The sequence below is a fragment of the Brassica napus genome, chromosome A5 (genome assembly GCF_020379485.1).
Source record: "Brassica napus cultivar Da-Ae chromosome A5, Da-Ae, whole genome shotgun sequence".
Lineage (NCBI taxonomy): Eukaryota > Viridiplantae > Streptophyta > Magnoliopsida > Brassicales > Brassicaceae > Brassica > Brassica napus.
In genome coordinates, this window is record NC_063438.1 from 7,567,774 (window position 1) to 7,583,967 (window position 16,194).

At 36.5% G+C, this 16,194-nt stretch overlaps 4 protein-coding genes across 4 annotated transcripts; 2 read left to right on the forward strand and 2 right to left on the reverse strand.

The window, feature by feature from the left end:
• The first annotated feature begins 266 nt into the window (after positions 1-266).
• Positions 267-4,880, forward strand: LOC106454857 (shaggy-related protein kinase gamma-like). Its single transcript, XM_048778953.1, has 9 exons — positions 267-441; positions 1,520-2,052; positions 3,263-3,328; positions 3,414-3,470; positions 3,551-3,691; positions 3,777-3,827; positions 3,927-4,022; positions 4,111-4,194; positions 4,293-4,880. The coding sequence occupies exons 1-9, from the start codon at positions 267-269 to the stop codon at positions 4,392-4,394; spliced, it is 1,305 nt and encodes a 434-aa protein (XP_048634910.1). The 3' UTR covers positions 4,395-4,880.
• Positions 4,881-5,636: 756 nt separating this feature from the next.
• On the reverse strand, positions 5,637-8,097 carry LOC106451368 (aspartate aminotransferase, mitochondrial). Its single transcript, XM_013893290.3, has 9 exons — positions 7,785-8,097; positions 7,539-7,624; positions 7,231-7,437; positions 7,023-7,128; positions 6,665-6,942; positions 6,382-6,541; positions 6,170-6,265; positions 5,982-6,076; positions 5,637-5,900 (listed from the first exon to the last, which is right to left on the reverse strand). The coding sequence occupies exons 1-9, from the start codon at positions 7,974-7,976 to the stop codon at positions 5,828-5,830; spliced, it is 1,293 nt and encodes a 430-aa protein (XP_013748744.2). The 5' UTR covers positions 7,977-8,097; the 3' UTR covers positions 5,637-5,827.
• A 1,535-nt stretch (positions 8,098-9,632) lies between these two features.
• On the forward strand, positions 9,633-10,721 carry LOC125608533 (vicilin-like seed storage protein At2g18540). The gene has a single exon (XM_048778954.1). It carries the CDS (start codon positions 9,633-9,635, stop codon positions 10,719-10,721), a length of 1,089 nt encoding a protein of 362 aa, XP_048634911.1.
• Positions 10,722-10,994: 273 nt separating this feature from the next.
• On the reverse strand, positions 10,995-13,643 carry LOC125575584 (ATP-dependent zinc metalloprotease FTSH 2, chloroplastic-like). The gene is made up of 4 exons (XM_048780831.1): positions 13,500-13,643; positions 11,914-13,406; positions 11,599-11,839; positions 10,995-11,514 (listed from the first exon to the last, which is right to left on the reverse strand). The coding sequence occupies exons 2-4, from the start codon at positions 13,404-13,406 to the stop codon at positions 11,164-11,166; spliced, it is 2,085 nt and encodes a 694-aa protein (XP_048636788.1). The 5' UTR covers positions 13,500-13,643; the 3' UTR covers positions 10,995-11,163.
• Positions 13,644-16,194: the final 2,551 nt, after the last annotated feature.

Here is a 16,194-nt window from a genome sequence, read left to right on the forward strand (position 1 = left end):
ATGTTATCTACTACTAGTAATAGACCTTTTTTTTGTTCTTTTGTAATTATGTTTCTGAAATGTAGAGCTGAGAAAGTAAACCTGAAGACTGCAGAACTGAATTAAATACATTACCTTAATGGTTACTAGCGCAATTATTGAAAAAAGTTTTGGTGTGAGAAATTCAAATTGATCCCCTTTATAGTGTCATAGAAGGTCTAATATGTTTCAAGAGTAAGAAAAAGATTATTAAAGAAAAGAGAGGTTTCTTCATCAGCTAGGTAGACATGAAAGAAACTACTGCTTTAAGAGATGGTTTGTTGATCTTCGTGATTCTTCTATCTTTAACGCTTGTATCCATGGCGGTTTTTACTTGCTCCAAAGAGAAGAAAAAGAAGAAAGATTCCGGTTGCATTGGTGGCTGCGGTTGTGGCGATGGAGGCGGTTGTGGTGGTGGTGGAGGTTGTGGTGGTGGTGGAGGAGGCTGCTAATCTTACACAAATAAGATATCTCTTGCTCATTAGTTAGTTTCCTTGGTTTTAACTACTAATCCGAACGTACCTAGGCATACGTAATAAGCACACTATGTGCATTATCTTTTTATTATTGAAAGTTATGGCCAATGGCAATATCTATTTGTTGTAGTACCGGATCCTATATCACTAGTATTATTCTACCTCGATATAGTTTTATCGTTTGTATTGCACTAATCATATTATAATTTCCTTTTAACGTCATATTCATGCTCTTCTATAATAGCAAAATAATAAGTTCTTTTAGAATCCAAACCAGTCATCGAGGAGTTGTCATTGTTTTTTTCTTAATCTAGAAGAATTTATTATTTTCTCACATTCTCCTTCTCTCAACCCATCAGAATCATCCAATGATCCAAACGAATAGTACTAAAATCAAGAATTGCATAAGAAACTTCATATAAAGAGGTTTTATTAGCTATACGATTGGCACACCGCACACTGGTTGTCTTGTCTCCCTTTGAAAGTGATAGTGCGCCGAATGAATCTTTATCTAGTAGGAGTATCTTCTATTTTCTTGGAATAAATTTAAGCTTTAAACATAACTATAGATCGCTCAAACTAAATTTAAGCTTTAAAATATAACTATAAATTAAATGCAAGGTACTTCTCGCATGAGGCAAACTAATCTATCTTCATAAATTCGAATGAACCTTCTCAAACTGAATATCGACTCTATATATATATTTTATCGACTCTATATATATGACTATATTGTCTGTGTATGTTAAAGAACATGCTCAGTAAACTTCGAGGGTTTAAACTAGTTTTGATATATTATAACTTCTTGGAAAAAAAAGAATCTGTTACATGTCTCATTTTGATTGTAGGCCAAAGAAAAATGTGGTTTTGATTAGTGATGACGTAAGAGCTTTTTTTTTCTGAAACTGATTGGTTAAGAGTTTACGGTTGATATTGCATGAACATTCGATACACTCCACCTGGTTTACGATAACTAAGTGGTTCAGTTGCACAATGTGAGTCTTTAGCAGTATTTTCTTGTCCAGAAGCAAGGGAAAAGGTTGAAAGCTCTTCCACTTCACGCACTAAAGTCAGCAAAAACTTTGGTGAGCTCTTGGCTAGTGATGATAATACATGGAAATCTTCTTTCGAGGCTCCTGTGGCAGAGAAAACACTGTATGTAGATACTGTGCATTCAGTAGACAAGAAGGTACAAGAAGAGTCCATGGAGCAATCTTTACTTACAGAAGAAGTGCAGAACTTGATTGGACCGGGCGAAGAAGCTATCTCGCAGCCTAAAACCACCCAAAGTGTCATAAGAGATGAGGGTTTCACTGAAGAATGTACTGATCAAGCTATTGTTGCACTGCCAGAATCCAATGTGGTAGTGGTGGTTACAAAGGAGAAGATTGATCTTGAAGCCAAGTTGCAGAGAAACACAAGGAATCTTGAAAGTAGCAGGCTTCACTATCGTTCAACTTATCATTTTGTTCCACCACCACCGTTACCAAAAGCTCCTTCAGATTCCTGGTTAAAGCGTACACTGCCAACAATCCCACCAAAGAACAGAGATTTTGAAGTGATGTGCAGCTCATGTCAACAGAGATTTTGTTGCAATAACACTCCACAATTCCATGTGACACTGCTTCTTTTGCCCTTCTTTATATGTCCTCTACTACTAATTGACTTTTTTTTTTGTTCTTTTGTAATTTATGTTTTTGAAATATAGAGCACTAGAAAGGAAACCAGAAAACTGCAGAACTGAACTGAACTTTTAATCTATGGTTAGCCATGAGTTTGATGACATAAAATTTGGCACTTAAAATTGGTGTTTCATGAACTTTAATCTATGGTTAGCCATGAGTTTAATGATGCTCTTTTTGTTTCCAGTTCAGTAAAAAGATGTATATCAAAATCTAAAAGTATGCAAATGGTATCATTAACATTTATGTTTTTCTGATTCTGTAACAATATTAACTTCCACGATTAGTTGAACTAAGCAAACGAGTTTATTTACTACCTCCGTTCCCGAAAGTAAGATGTTTTAGATTTTTTTCTTGTTCCACAAAGATAGATTTTCTATATTGTTAAGGTATTTTTTTATACTTTTGAGGAACATTAATTGAGAATATTTGAATTGATTAAATTTTATTGGTGGAAAGTTATTGGAAAGTGTATAATAAAGTAAAAAATAAATTAAATTATAAACATTTATTAAATTCTTAATAAGCGTGCATACTCTAGAAAATCTTACTTTCAAGAACAGAGGGAGTATTATTTAAGGGAAGTAAAATAATAAAGGGAAATTAATTAGATTTTTCAGTTTGCTCTTCACTAGTGCTTATTTATGTAACTGATGAGAGTATCTCTCGTCAGTTTGCTCTTCACTAATGCTTTAAACTAGTGCTCTAATTGGAAGGTGATGGTTACGCGCTTTATCAATGCGTGGGTAATCCTTTTATCATTGAACGATAACGGAAGTGTTTACTTGGACACAAGAAGAAAAAATAGTCTTCACTCTTCAGTGGGGCTACTAGAGAGAGAGAGAGAGAGAAAGAGAAAGCACATGACCTCCTCCATACCATTGGGTCATCAGCCTCCGTGTCTAGCTCCGCAGCCGCCGCAGCAGCTGCGCGACGGAGATGCTTTGAAACGTCGTCCAAGTAATTTGCATTGTTATATTACTGCTCCCCCCCCCCCCCCCCCCCCCCCCCCCCCCCCCTACAAGTAATATTTCTCTACGTTGATCCTGAAACGGGTTTTGAATATGTTTTTTCACAGATCTTTAGAGGCTTGGCTTATATCCATACAGCTCCTGGTGTCTGCCACAGGGATTTGAACCACAAAATCTTTTGGTACGTACGTTTGAAATATTGTTGTGGGTTTATCTAAAGTAACCTTGACTAGATTGTAATTTAAATTCTCTGTTGTGGTCTGTAGGTTGATCCTCTCACTCATCAGTGTAAGCTGTGTGATTTTGGAAGTGCAAAAATATTGGTACGTTTGATCACATTTATTTTTCAACCGCTTTTGCCTTTCTGTTATCTTCTTGACCTTTACAAACTATTCACCATTAGGTGAAAGGTGAAGCAAACATATCATATATATGCTCTCGTTATTACCGAGCTCCAGAGCTTATCTTTGGGGCCACAGAGTATACATCCTCCATAGACATATGGTCTGCTGGTTGTGTTTTGGCAGAGCTTCTCCTTGGCCAGGTTAGTTTAAACTACGTATCTCAGAGAACTAAGTCATCTCTCCAGAATCCTCCCCAATCCTTTTGATGTTTTTTTATATTCTCAGCCGTTGTTCCCGGGAGAAAACTCTGTGGACCAGCTAGTGGAGATCATCAAGGTGAAGTCTCATTTCGATTAGATGTTACTTTGGCTTCTTTTTTCTGTTTGGTATATAAAATATAGATTGTTCTTGATATATGTGGTGCGTTGGATTTAGGTTCTTGGTACTCCAACTCGAGAAGAGATCAGATGCATGAATCCAAACTACACAGACTTCAGATTCCCACAGATCAAAGCTCATCCTTGGCATAAGGTATTTTAATTATGCATTTACAATCCTGATAGTACAATGGCTTAATATTGATTAAAAAAAAACATAAAAACAATACAACCTTCTTAAGGTTTTCCATAAGCGGATGCCTCCAGAAGCCATTGACCTCGCATCTCGGCTTCTTCAGTATTCACCGAGCCTACGTTGCACTGCGGTCAGTATCTCTAAACAACCAAGTAGTTCTCTCTGGATCCTTTGGACCTGCACTGTTTGATGATGCTGAGTTTTTCTTTTAACTTCTGTGTCTAAAAGCTGGAAGCATGTGCACATCCACTTTTCAATGAACTACGAGAGCCCAATGCACGTCTTCCAAACGGCCGACCTCTACCACCATTGTTCAACTTCAAACAATGATTAATCACAACAAAAGAGGGTGTAATGTAGCTAACTTTCCTTAAACCTACCGTAACTGAATGTATGTTATCTTACTATTTGAATGTTCCAAAACAGTTATCAGGAGCTTCACCAGAGCTTATAAACAGGCTAATACCTGAGCACGTTAGGCGGCAGATGATTTGAGGCTTTCCATTACAAGCTGGTCACTAGAAAAAAGGATTTTGAAACTGAGATGTTATTATTCACTTTTGACTGGCAGAGACACCTTTTTCTAGTGTGTAATTTGTTCATGGTCTCGCACGCAGTACAAGAAAACAACCGTCGTTTGTCGTTCATATGGATGCAGAGCTACCGGAGTGGTTCGCAGAGTAGTCTGCTTTGTTTGCTGATAAAAAAAAAAAATTGTTCATGGTTATGTCCGTAAGACAGAACCGCATAGTGATGGAAGAAATGAATGATAATGTCTAAAACTTTAAGCGTTATTGATTATAAGGTAGGAGCTTATATTACTTGAGCATATCTCTAAGTATGACAGATTAACTTCATGCATAGGCACATAGGATGTGACTATTGCTTTTTGTTATCTCTCTCTCTTTTGTTTGTTATCATTTTACATATATTTAACTTAATTTTACTCATTTATAAGATTTATGTATTTAAAATAATTTTGTATAGCAGTAAATAGATAATATATAAAATTTATATCAATTTCATATACAAATTGTAATTAGTTTTTTTTTGGAAAATAATTGGTAATAGTTATAACTTTAAAATTTTTTTGTAGAAAATAATATGTAGACTTTTTTGATGTGGCTTTAGATTTTATTGATGTACTTGTACACTGTAAGTTTTTTCAAGAACGGTGATTTTAAATTTTTTATGAAAATTTAATTGTTGTGAATTTAGTGTTGTAGAAATACAAGGAATTGTGGACAATATCTACATCCATTACGAATCACACCCAATGTTATGTGGTATTTGTCTTTGGATGAAAATAACCTCACTTCTCCTTTTTACTTTTTTTTTACTTTGTGTATTTAAATGCAAGTTGGTTCAGTTTTACAATTATATTGAAATATATGTTATTTTGTAATTAGACACAAATAGAATTACTAAGAACCGGTACGAGATTTTGGATTAAGAAATTTTTAAGTTATGTAATTTTTGTCTCCGTGCGTGTTATATATTACTCCCCTAAAGAGACTGTTTGAAAATATTTAAAGAAATCGATGCAACCACACTTCCATGACTTCCATGGAAGAACAAAACGCTTCTTCTGTTTTTATTCCGCAGCTAAGAACAAAAGGCGCTGAGAAGTTTACTGTTTGTGGATGAACCTTCAGTTTCAACGAAAACAATTGAAGAAGAACATAGCTTCCTGTGTCTTATTAACTCGTGTCAACAAGAAGAAAAAATCATGTTTGGGTGGGGAGATAAGTAAATAAAATAATTTAAGATGACTTGGTGACTTCATGTATAGCATTCGCAAGGTATCCCACATTTCCTGTTGTAACACCAGCCATACTGCAACCAAACACATCAATGATTTGGTACACAATTGAAAGTGAATTAAGATTAACAAGTAGAGAAGTGAAGTAGTAGTACCTGATACGGCCATTACGGGTCATATAGATGTGATATTCGCTTGTTAAGCGGTCAACCTGTTCTGGTGTCAGCCCACTGTAGCAGAACATTCCAATCTGTTTCCCCATATATGGTTACGTAAGTGTGTGAATCATATGATATATAGAAAATGACATGTTCATAAAATAAACATTTTAGTAATTAATTACCTGCTTGGTTACGTGCTCCCATGATAGAGGCGATCCTAACTTCTCAAGGCTCTCCCTCAAAGTAGTTCTCATGCCAATTATCCGATCAGCCATGATCTGTTTATCAGATTCTAATTCTTTAGTTGAATTATCAAACACAACATGGGATTCGACGTGTTTTATAAGATAAGATTCTCCATCTAATGTGTGCACATGAAACATGGAAATGTTACCTTGACTTCCTTTAGCCACAGACTCTTTAACTCTGGGTCTCCGAGAATAGTTGAGACTATTTGAGCTCCATGTAAAGGTGGATTGCTATACATTGGCCTAGCTAGTTGCTGCAACTGACTTTTCACAGTCACGGCTTGCTTTTCATTTTCACAAAGCACGCTGCAGCACGAGACAATGTAGTAAGTAATAATGTTAAATATTCTGTTTCTTACCTTTTTCACAAAATGAACATATATATGCATGAGTATGTTGGAGTATCTAAAATGAATATTATTATTAAACCTGAGACATCCGACTCTCTGGCCGTAGAGTCCCATGTTTTTGGCATAGGACTGAGAGATTCCAATATGATGACCATCCTCGAGAAAGATCCTGATTGACTTGGCATCTCTTGCTGGATCACCACTGGCAAAACCTTGATAGGCCATATCGAAGAATGCAAAATGATTTTTGGCCTTGAATAGCTGTGAGATCTCTCTCCATTGTTCCTCTGTAGGGTCGACTCCAGTGGGATTATGAGCACAGGCATGAAGAAGGAAGAATGAGCCTTCCGGAGCATTCTATGAGAAAAAAAAGAAGGATTTTATCATCAACAAGAATAAGATGTAGAAGTAGAGTTTCTTGCTTGCTAGTTGCTAACCTTCACATCATCCATCAATCCTTTGAAATCTAAACCCTTGGTTTCTGGGTGATAGTAATGATAAGTCTTTTGAGGGACTTGCGCATCTCTCCAGATGTTGTGGTGGCTTGGTCACAGAAGAGACAACATTAAGCTATTATGCTATATTCAGGTTAAACATTGTAAATGGTCAAAGTTAAAAAAAAAAAAAAATGTATTGAAAACTCACTTGGACCAGGTTGGAACAGGAATGTAGATCTGTGAACCGGGATTGAAACGTGTCTGGAAGTCAGCAAAGAGTCGGCATGCACCAGTTCCGGAGAGAGACTGAACTGCAGCGATTCGTTTGTCTTTGATAAATTCAGAGTTGTCCCCATAGGCAAGCTTCAAAGTTTCCTCCACCATTTTCACACTCCCTCCCATAGGAAGGTACTCCCTTTAATTCATAAACACAAAAGATATAGTTCAGATAAAATAAAATAAAAAAATGAACATAAGCGTTTTAAAAAAAAAAGAAAAAAAAGGATTCAATATTACATGAAGGAGGTGCCAGCAATTCTTCGTTCAGCTTCTCTAACACAATCCAAGACAACAGGCTTCCCATTATCATCACGATATGCTCCCTACCAAAAGTAAAGACAGCATGCAATATATTTTATTATACGCCATGTCCTAAGACTTTCAGCTCGAAGGTGAGATTCTCAAAACATTCTCCGGAAAATATTTCTTATAGATCAGAGAAAAAGCAACGTCCGTAAGATCTAGAGATAGAGAGAGACTGACCACACCAACGTTAACTTTGTCGGGACTAGGATCAGCGAGAAAAGCCTCGGTGACTCCGAGGATCGGATCTTTGGGAGCAGGCTCCACGTTCTTCCACCATGAAGACATACTTCGCAAACCGAAGATAGGACGACTCATCATCATCGTTCGACGTGAAGCCGAGTTACGGATTGTCCTCGCCATCATCGCCATAACGCTGTCTTTTTACCTCAATCGCACAGGGTGAGAATGGTTGGATGATTTATAAAGGGGGAGCGTTAATGGAGAAGTTGCGACACGACACGTTCGAAGTTTGGGGCAGATGTGGACGAATGAAAGACGCTAGTTGCTTAATAATGACCTTGGACTGTGTGTGTGTGAGATAAGATATTACTATTTGATTAAATAAATTATGCTTATAACAACAAAACTAAATAAACATTAAAAATTAGGATTTATCTGTCTTCTTGTATCAGATCTTTCACTTTTTCAGTCTTCCAACACCTGAACTCCGAATTTTACGGTACTTTGACAAATAGAAACGTCGTACATAACATTAATTGCATCAAACAAATTGTTATAAACTAATCTAGCCGTAACCCGAAACCTGAACCGAAAAACCCGATCCGTATTCGGTCCGAAATGTAAAAAATATCTGAATGGATCTTGTAAAGTGCTATAAAACATAACCAAACCCGAAGTATTATTAACCGAACCCGAACGGGTAACCCGAAAAACAGAAAAAACCAAAAAATCTGAAAAGATATCCGAAAAAACCGAACCGAATGTCCAAAATAATATATAGCATAATTATATGAAACATGAATATATACTTCAAATATTCAATTTCATATTTATTTTGATATGTTATCTAACAATAAGTATTTAAAAATAAAATAACTACCTTAAATACTTAATTATACATAAATAAATATTTATTTCTTATGTTTTACTTTTAAATTTTAGATATTATTTATATCTGAACCGAACCGATCCGATATAACCTGAATCCGAATGATATATGACCAACCCAAACCCAATGTTTTATATCCGAACCAGATCGGTACTTGCAAATTTACTATACTGGAACCTATGAGGTGTTATAAAAGAGAACTGAAATCCGAAAAAATCGATCTGAATCCTAACGGGTATCCGAACGCCCAATCCTAAACTAACCTACGAATGTGAAGACAAATCTTGTCATCTAAATATTAATTTGCGTGTTGGAAAAATGCTGGAACAAACATTATAGGAATTTATTGAATTGATGATTAAGGAGAATTTGAATAGATTCTAAATTCAAATATAAAGAAAATAAAAGGAATTTTGGATTTGAGTAAGCAAAATTTGTTGTGAAAGTTTACAAATTATATAAACTTCTATTCTAAGTTGTTCAACGAGAAAAAAAACTTCTATTCTCACTTGTGTTCTTAGCTATAAGACCAACATTATTGCAGGTCCTTGTTGGTGTCTTTTGGGTAGGGGGGACCACAATTTGGCAAAACCAAGAAGGGACAAGGGAGAGAAGTCGTTAAATAGGGACCGTCCTTGCTGCGTCCTCTGCACTGTTTGTAGGCTCCACGACACGTGGTGGCCCGCGATTGGTTGACTTTAAAAAAAAAAATCAGAAAACTAAAAAAAGGAAAGAAAAAAGATTCTAAAGACTTCTGTCCGATAATGATGCTCTAAGTAGAAAACGAGTGTTAAAAAAAAGAAAGAAAAATGAAACCTTATATATTTGGTCAAAGGAAGTAATGGGCCAAATGGGCCTCTAGGATCCAAAGGGCCAACAAAGTTGGAGCTTTTTCCCTTCCGTTTTGTTTGTTACTGTTTGTATTTAAGGTTGGACGAGCGAAGGAAGATATTTCGATGGAGGAGACCACTGACGTCGTCAAACGGAAGATGACTCCTTCAGTTCCGGCTAATTACGTAAGCATCCTTCAGCTCCGGGAGCGTTGGATCAAAGAGAAAGAGCGGAAGCAGCGAAAGGAACAAGAAGAAGCAAAAGATGAAGAGAGACGATGTAATCAACACGCTGAAGAACAGCAAACGATAGGGGACGATCTGAAGAAACCACAGGAGGATCTCGATGAGATGTGTTTGAATCAAACCAATCAGAAGCACTGGGGCAGGAACACTAAGGAGGAAACGGCGGCGATCGGGAGCGAGAGAGGTGAAAATGAGGGATTACCGGAGAAGAAGAAGAGGGGACGTAGGAATAGGAAGAAGAAGAGAACAAATCAAGAGGTCGAAGAGTGTGGATCAATCAAGCCGCCAGCTGAGATGCACACTCCGGTTAAAGATCAGATTCGAGTTTATAAGAAGAAAAGAGAAAAAGCTACGGGAAAGCAAAGAGCTGGATCTCGAGAGGAAGCTGTGACGGCCATAGAAACTCAACTTGAGCATCTTTCTATCAAAAGAGTCCAAGTAAACAAACATCAAACCGATCAGAAGCATTGGGGCATGAACAGTAAGAAAGACGAATCTACTGACGGCGGAGAAGCAAGGTGGGGTGAGGAGGAGGAGGAAACGGCGGCGATCAGGAGCGAGAGAGGTGGAGCTGAGGGACTACCGGAGAAGAGGAGGGGACGTAGGAAACGATATGGTAGGAATAAGAAGATAACAACTCAAGAGGTCCAAGAGTGTGGATCAATCAAGCCGCTTGAGTACACCGTGAAGGAGAGTACTACTCCTTTGAAAGATCAGATTCGTGTTTATAGGAAGAAAGAAAACAAAAGTGTTGAGATAGCTGTGGCGGCCATAGAAACACAATTTGAGCATCTTTCTATCGAAAGAGGCCAAGAAACCAAACATCTCAAGGCACAAACGAGACATGATGTGCCTCTTGGACGTGTTAGAATGCCGATCGAGACTGCTACAATGGTGTGGATGAAGAAAGGGCAAGAGGAGAGAGCGGTTGATGGAAATGGAAGTTGCGTGAAGACCTTCAATGCTTAAGGTTTTGGTAACCTGAACAATGATGTTACGCTGGTGTAAAGTTTTGATGTTTTTTAGCTATGAAAGGATGAACAAAAGAAGAAAGTATATGGTTGGTTGGTAATATTCTTTCATGCTCATGGAACAGAGAGATCAGTGTCTTGGCTTATAGATAATTCTAATGCTTTTCCTGTTAGGGACTAGGTTTTCATTACTGAGAAAATGTATATAAGTTAACATGATTGCAGATCACTTTGGTGTGTAAATCTGAATAACTAAGCTTGGAACTTGATGTGCAATACAATGTATTTAGATTGGATTATCTAGAACACATCTATGGTGAATATACCAATTCCATTTTAACATTTACTTGTTACAAAGTATTGGGATAAAACCACATTTCTAGAGATGAAGTTTGACAGTACAAATGTACAGAAAAATCAACAGTATACAGATTCATTACCTAGACAGGAGCTGGTGTTGGAGTTGAGGTTGGGGTTGCGGCAGGAACTCTGTTTTCCGGCGGGATCTCAGTGAACTCGGAGAGAATTGCCCTGAACTCATCGCCTCCAATAGTTTCTTTCTCCAGAAGCACTTCAACGAGCTTATCCATGGCTTCACGGTTGTTCCTTATGTGGCTTAGAGCTATCTCGTATGCACTGTCTGATAGTTTCTTCACTGCAGTATCAATGTCTTCAGCAAGCTTCTCGGACATGGAGTTTCTTGCCATCATCCTCATGATGACATCGCTTTGTGCCGATGAATCCATCAACGACCATGGTCCAATTTCAGACATTCCAAATGTTGTTACCATCTGCAAAGTACAATAACCCAACAGTCTCATTAGGTACGAGCAAGAACAATGTGAAAAAAAGCTGAAAGTGTTATAGCTACCTACCTGCTTAGCCAAACCGGTGATCTGTTGCAAGTCACCAACCGCGCCAGTAGTAACCTCAGGCTCACCAAAGATGATTTCTTCAGCGGCTCTACCACCGAGTCCACCAACAATTCTTGCAAAGAGTTGTTGCTTGGAGATGAGTGTAGGGTCATCTGATGGAATGAACCAAGTCAGACCTCTCGCTTGGCCTCTTGGTACCAACGTTACCTTTTGCACAGCGTCATGTCCTGGAGTCAATGTTCTGCAAAGAACATAAAGAGTTAGAATCATATTAAAAAAGCATGTCTTTGCACAACTTTAAAATTTCTCACTTACCCACACACGGCATGACCAACTTCATGGTAAGCAACCAAGCTTTTGCTCTTGCTATCAGTCATCACAGTTCCTTCCATACCAGCAACGATTCTATCAATGGAATCATCAATCTCTTTCGACGATATCGCCGTCTTCGCACGTCGTCCAGCCAATATTGCAGCCTCATTCAAGAGGTTAGCAAGATCCGCTCCGCTAAATCCAGGCGTCCTCATCGCTATCACTTCAAGCGAGACATCATTTTCAAACTTCTTATTACCAGCGTGAACCTTGAGGATATCAGTCCTCCCCTTGATGTCCGGAACGTCAACACTCACCTGCCGGTCAAACCGTCCTGGCCTAAGCAAAGCAGAGTCAAGAATGTCTGCTCTATTGGTCGCAGCAACAACGATGATACCAGTGTTACCTTCAAACCCATCCATCTCAGTCAACAGCTGGTTCAAAGTCTGTTCTCTCTCATCATTACCTCCACCAATCCCTGTCCCTCTCTGCCTCCCAACAGCATCAATCTCATCAACAAAGACGATGCAAGGAGCGTTCTCCTTGGCCTTCTTGAAAAGATCACGGACCCTGGAAGCACCAACACCGACAAACATCTCAACGAACTCAGACCCGGAGATTGAGAAGAACGGCACACCAGCTTCACCAGCGATAGCTTTCGCCAGAAGCGTCTTCCCAGTACCGGGAGGACCAATAAGCAGAACACCCTTCGGGATCCGAGCACCAACAGCAGTGAACCTCTCAGGCTTCTTCAGAAACTCCACCACTTCCATGAAGTCTTGCTTTGCTTCATCGACTCCAGCAACGTCATCGAACGTTACCCCAGTGTTTGGCTCCATCTGGAACTTGGCTTTGGACTGACCAAACTGAAGCGGGCCGCCGCCACCTGGACCGCCCATTCCTCCAGGGGAGCCTCTGGAGAGAAGGAACAACCCGCCAATCAAAAGCATAGGGAAAGCGAGATTCCCAATCAAGTTGAACAACACAGAGCCTTGGTCTTCCTGAGCGTTATGCGCTGCGAAGTCAATGTTCTTGGCTCTCAGCTTCTGGAGAAGCTCTTGGCTTAGCCCTGGGAGCTGAACGCGAACGCGCTGGACACGGTTACCTAACTCAGGAGCAACAGCTTCCACGATAGCTATTGTACCGTTCTCGTAGAGATCCACTTTACTCACCCTGTCCTTGTCCAGATACTCGAGGAACCTAGAGTACGACATCCTCGAGGAAGAGGAAGCATCCTCTTGTTGTTCTTCTGCGGCGTTTGCTTTGCCGCTTCCGAGCAAACCGATTCCAGCGTTTCCGAACAAGACTTTGAGAAAGTCTCTTCTTCCTTCGTGTCTCTTCGCGTCCAGAGAAGCCTTCACGACATTAACCTTGGATGTTCTGGTAACTGAAGAGGAAAGACCAATCTGTCTGCGTGGAAAGTGTTTGCTTAGCTTGTGTTTGGTTGTGTGTAGTGACAATCCGTTTCCGACAAGACAGGTAGATGAAGCTGCCATCTGTAATGAAATCAAGAAAGAACGAATCAAAAAGATAGCAAACGAGTAAGATTCATGCACGAAAGAATAAGGAAGAAGAAGAAGAAGAAGAACCTGTATCGATTGCAGATGAGAGTGGAGAAGGAGAGGGGAGATGATGAGTGAAGGAAGGGGTTGGGGATTTTTGTTGAAGGTAACAGATGTGGTTCGTGAAGAAGAGCTAACGTGTTCTTCATTTAGTGGTCATTTAAGTGAACCGGATCTAACAAGCACCGAATGGATAATCAAGACCAAAATTAATTTAATTTAATTGGTTTAATTTAAATTAATTTAATTTAATTGGTTTAATTAATTTAATCAAGACCACGGTGGGACCGTCTCCCTCTTATTTTCTGCTTGAATTTGATCTTTGACAGAATATTCAATATTGTCACCACTAGCTAGCCACTGTTTTCAGATTAGGGATTTGATTCATTTAACATACGGTTTAAGCTCTAATTGGTGACACGTTGAATTAGAGTTGAATTGCAATAAAATTTATAATTTGATGTAAGTCACAGTAAATAAATTTTCTGTAAAAAAATAAGTTACTATATTTTTAAAATTATTGAATGGTAACATTTTTGATGTATAAATTGTAGTAAGTAGGATTTAAAATAAATAAATATAAACAACAATAATATTTATTATAAATTTAATAAAATATATATAAAATATGTTATGTTAAATAATTGAATAAAATTAAGGAAATATATTTTGCATATGTTTTAAACAAAATATACCTATACATATTTACATATAATTTTATGTATATAAAAAATTTAGTTACCAAATAGAATTAGAAATTAAAATTATATAAATAGTTTTGTTTTAAGTAATTCAAATGAAAATAGTACTTTATAAACATATTAGACTAATAAGTAATAGCTATTCGAAATTATTTTATGAGTTGACAAAAGTTAAATGTGAGACAATCATGTGCATATTAAAATAATTTAAAAAAAATTGCTGGTAAAAAAAAGTAACGTGTGGGACTTGATCCAAAACAAAAAAAAAAAAAAAAAAAAAAACAAGTTCTAATACATTGAGACTTTGATTGATGACGTGAGTTACATTTGATTAGTTTGAGCTAGAAGCAGAACTAAAAAATATTGCCAATCATAGAGTAATTTAATTTCTTGAGTTAATGTTTGACTTATGATGTGTTATATCATTTTTTTTTGTTTTTGGACTAGTGTCTTACGTTATTTTTTTAAGAGTAATTGGCGTAGATACACCCAGAAATTCATGTAATTTGTCATATAACCTTGTTTTTTTTAAATATTTTTAATGACTATAATACTCTTATCTCTATCTTTCTCTCTTCTTCCTTTTATGTATTCTAATCTCTTTATCTCTCGTACAAATTCTTCAAATCATTTTCTAATTCAACACAAATCTTTATTTTTTTATTCTAATTCTTTTGACACCCATAATGTTAATCTTATTATCTCACCACAATTTCAATGTTTCCAATTTCGAATCACAATCAACTTTTAGATAATATATACGTTAGTAGGTATTTTATTACTTACCTGCTATTATTTAAATTTTAATAGATTCTTAATCGATACATGAAGTGTTAGCTGTTACAAATAGACTTGGAGCTATTTAATAGATAATTATTTAATTGTTAATAATTTCATTAACTGATATATGATTTGTTAGTCGATACATAGATTGTTAGATGATACTGAAATTATTAGCGGATATGTTAGTTGGTATGTAGATTGTTACCTGCTATGTAAATATTTACCTGATAGATCTAGAGTTACTTGTTTTCGACAAAGCATAAGGATATTTTCGTCCGCACAATGTCAAAAGGTTACTCCTTCTTAGGTTATCCATAATTATGAAAATTCAGCAAATTTGGACCTTAATTGGGGAAATTCCACACATTGTCTTTTTTTTTTAATGTTTGTTAAGAGTTTTATGAATATGCACATGCTGTCTTACGTTTAACTTTGATCAGTTCATAAAATATCTTTTAAAAATATATAGCTATTTTTTTATTAGTCGAAAATATTTATAAACAACTACTTTAATTTTAGTTACTTAACCAAAATTATACATAAAATTTTAATTTTTAATTATATTTGGTAACTAAATTATATATATATATATAATTATATGTAAAATTTAAGGTATTTTTTAGAATATATAGAAAGTATATTTTCTTAACTTTATTTTAATTATTTCATATAATTTATTTTATATCTATTTTATTAAATTTAAAATAAATATTATTATTGATATTCATATTATTTTTTAAATTATACATACTGCAACTTATACATCAAAATTACTAGTCAATAATCTTTAACTTATATTTTTACAATAAATTTACTACATAAATCTAATGTTTCTACCACATAAATCTTACTACGACTTACATCAACTTATAAATTTTATTACATCAAATCTAATCGGAGCCTGAATTTTGTTTGATGTTGAGTTAACAATTGAGTTGTCTATTTTCTCAAAAGATTAACTCAAAATTATAAATCAAGTACAATACATCATAACTCTAAAGATTAACTCAAAAAAATAAAACATATCCATGATTGATAACATTTTTGAGTTAAGCTTCTAACTCAAATTTAATCAACTATAATTCATGTCAACAGCTTTAAGCTGGTTTCATTTTTTTTTGATAACACGTATAAGCTGGTTTCATAGGATTTGATTATCAAGTGTTTTTTTCTTGTTTGTTTCCAGACTCGTCCATGGTCATCTTTTCTCTGTGCTTATCTACGATACTGCCTCTCTT

Excerpts from the sequence above, each read along its gene's own strand:
- LOC106454857 (XM_048778953.1), top strand. The coding sequence starts at position 267 with ATGAAAGAAACTACTGCTTTAAGAGATGGTTTGTTGATCTTCGTGATT. Across the intron at positions 3,471-3,550 it reads TTGGAAGTGCAAAAATATTG|GTGAAAGGTGAAGCAAACAT; the intron begins GTACGTTTGATC and ends ATTCACCATTAG. Across the intron at positions 3,692-3,776 it reads CAGAGCTTCTCCTTGGCCAG|CCGTTGTTCCCGGGAGAAAA; the intron begins GTTAGTTTAAAC and ends TTATATTCTCAG.
- LOC106451368 (XM_013893290.3), bottom strand. The coding sequence starts at position 7,976 with ATGGCGATGATGGCGAGGACAATCCGTAACTCGGCTTCACGTCGAACG. Across the intron at positions 7,625-7,784 it reads ACAAAGTTAACGTTGGTGTG|GGAGCATATCGTGATGATAA; the intron begins GTCAGTCTCTCT and ends TACTTTTGGTAG. Across the intron at positions 6,077-6,169 it reads GGGAGCACGTAACCAAGCAG|ATTGGAATGTTCTGCTACAG; the intron begins GTAATTAATTAC and ends ATGGGGAAACAG.
- LOC125608533 (XM_048778954.1), top strand. The coding sequence starts at position 9,633 with ATGGAGGAGACCACTGACGTCGTCAAACGGAAGATGACTCCTTCAGTT.
- LOC125575584 (XM_048780831.1), bottom strand. The coding sequence starts at position 13,406 with ATGGCAGCTTCATCTACCTGTCTTGTCGGAAACGGATTGTCACTACAC. Across the intron at positions 11,840-11,913 it reads GTTGGTCATGCCGTGTGTGG|AACATTGACTCCAGGACATG; the intron begins GTAAGTGAGAAA and ends TGTTCTTTGCAG. Across the intron at positions 11,515-11,598 it reads TCACCGGTTTGGCTAAGCAG|ATGGTAACAACATTTGGAAT; the intron begins GTAGGTAGCTAT and ends TGTACTTTGCAG.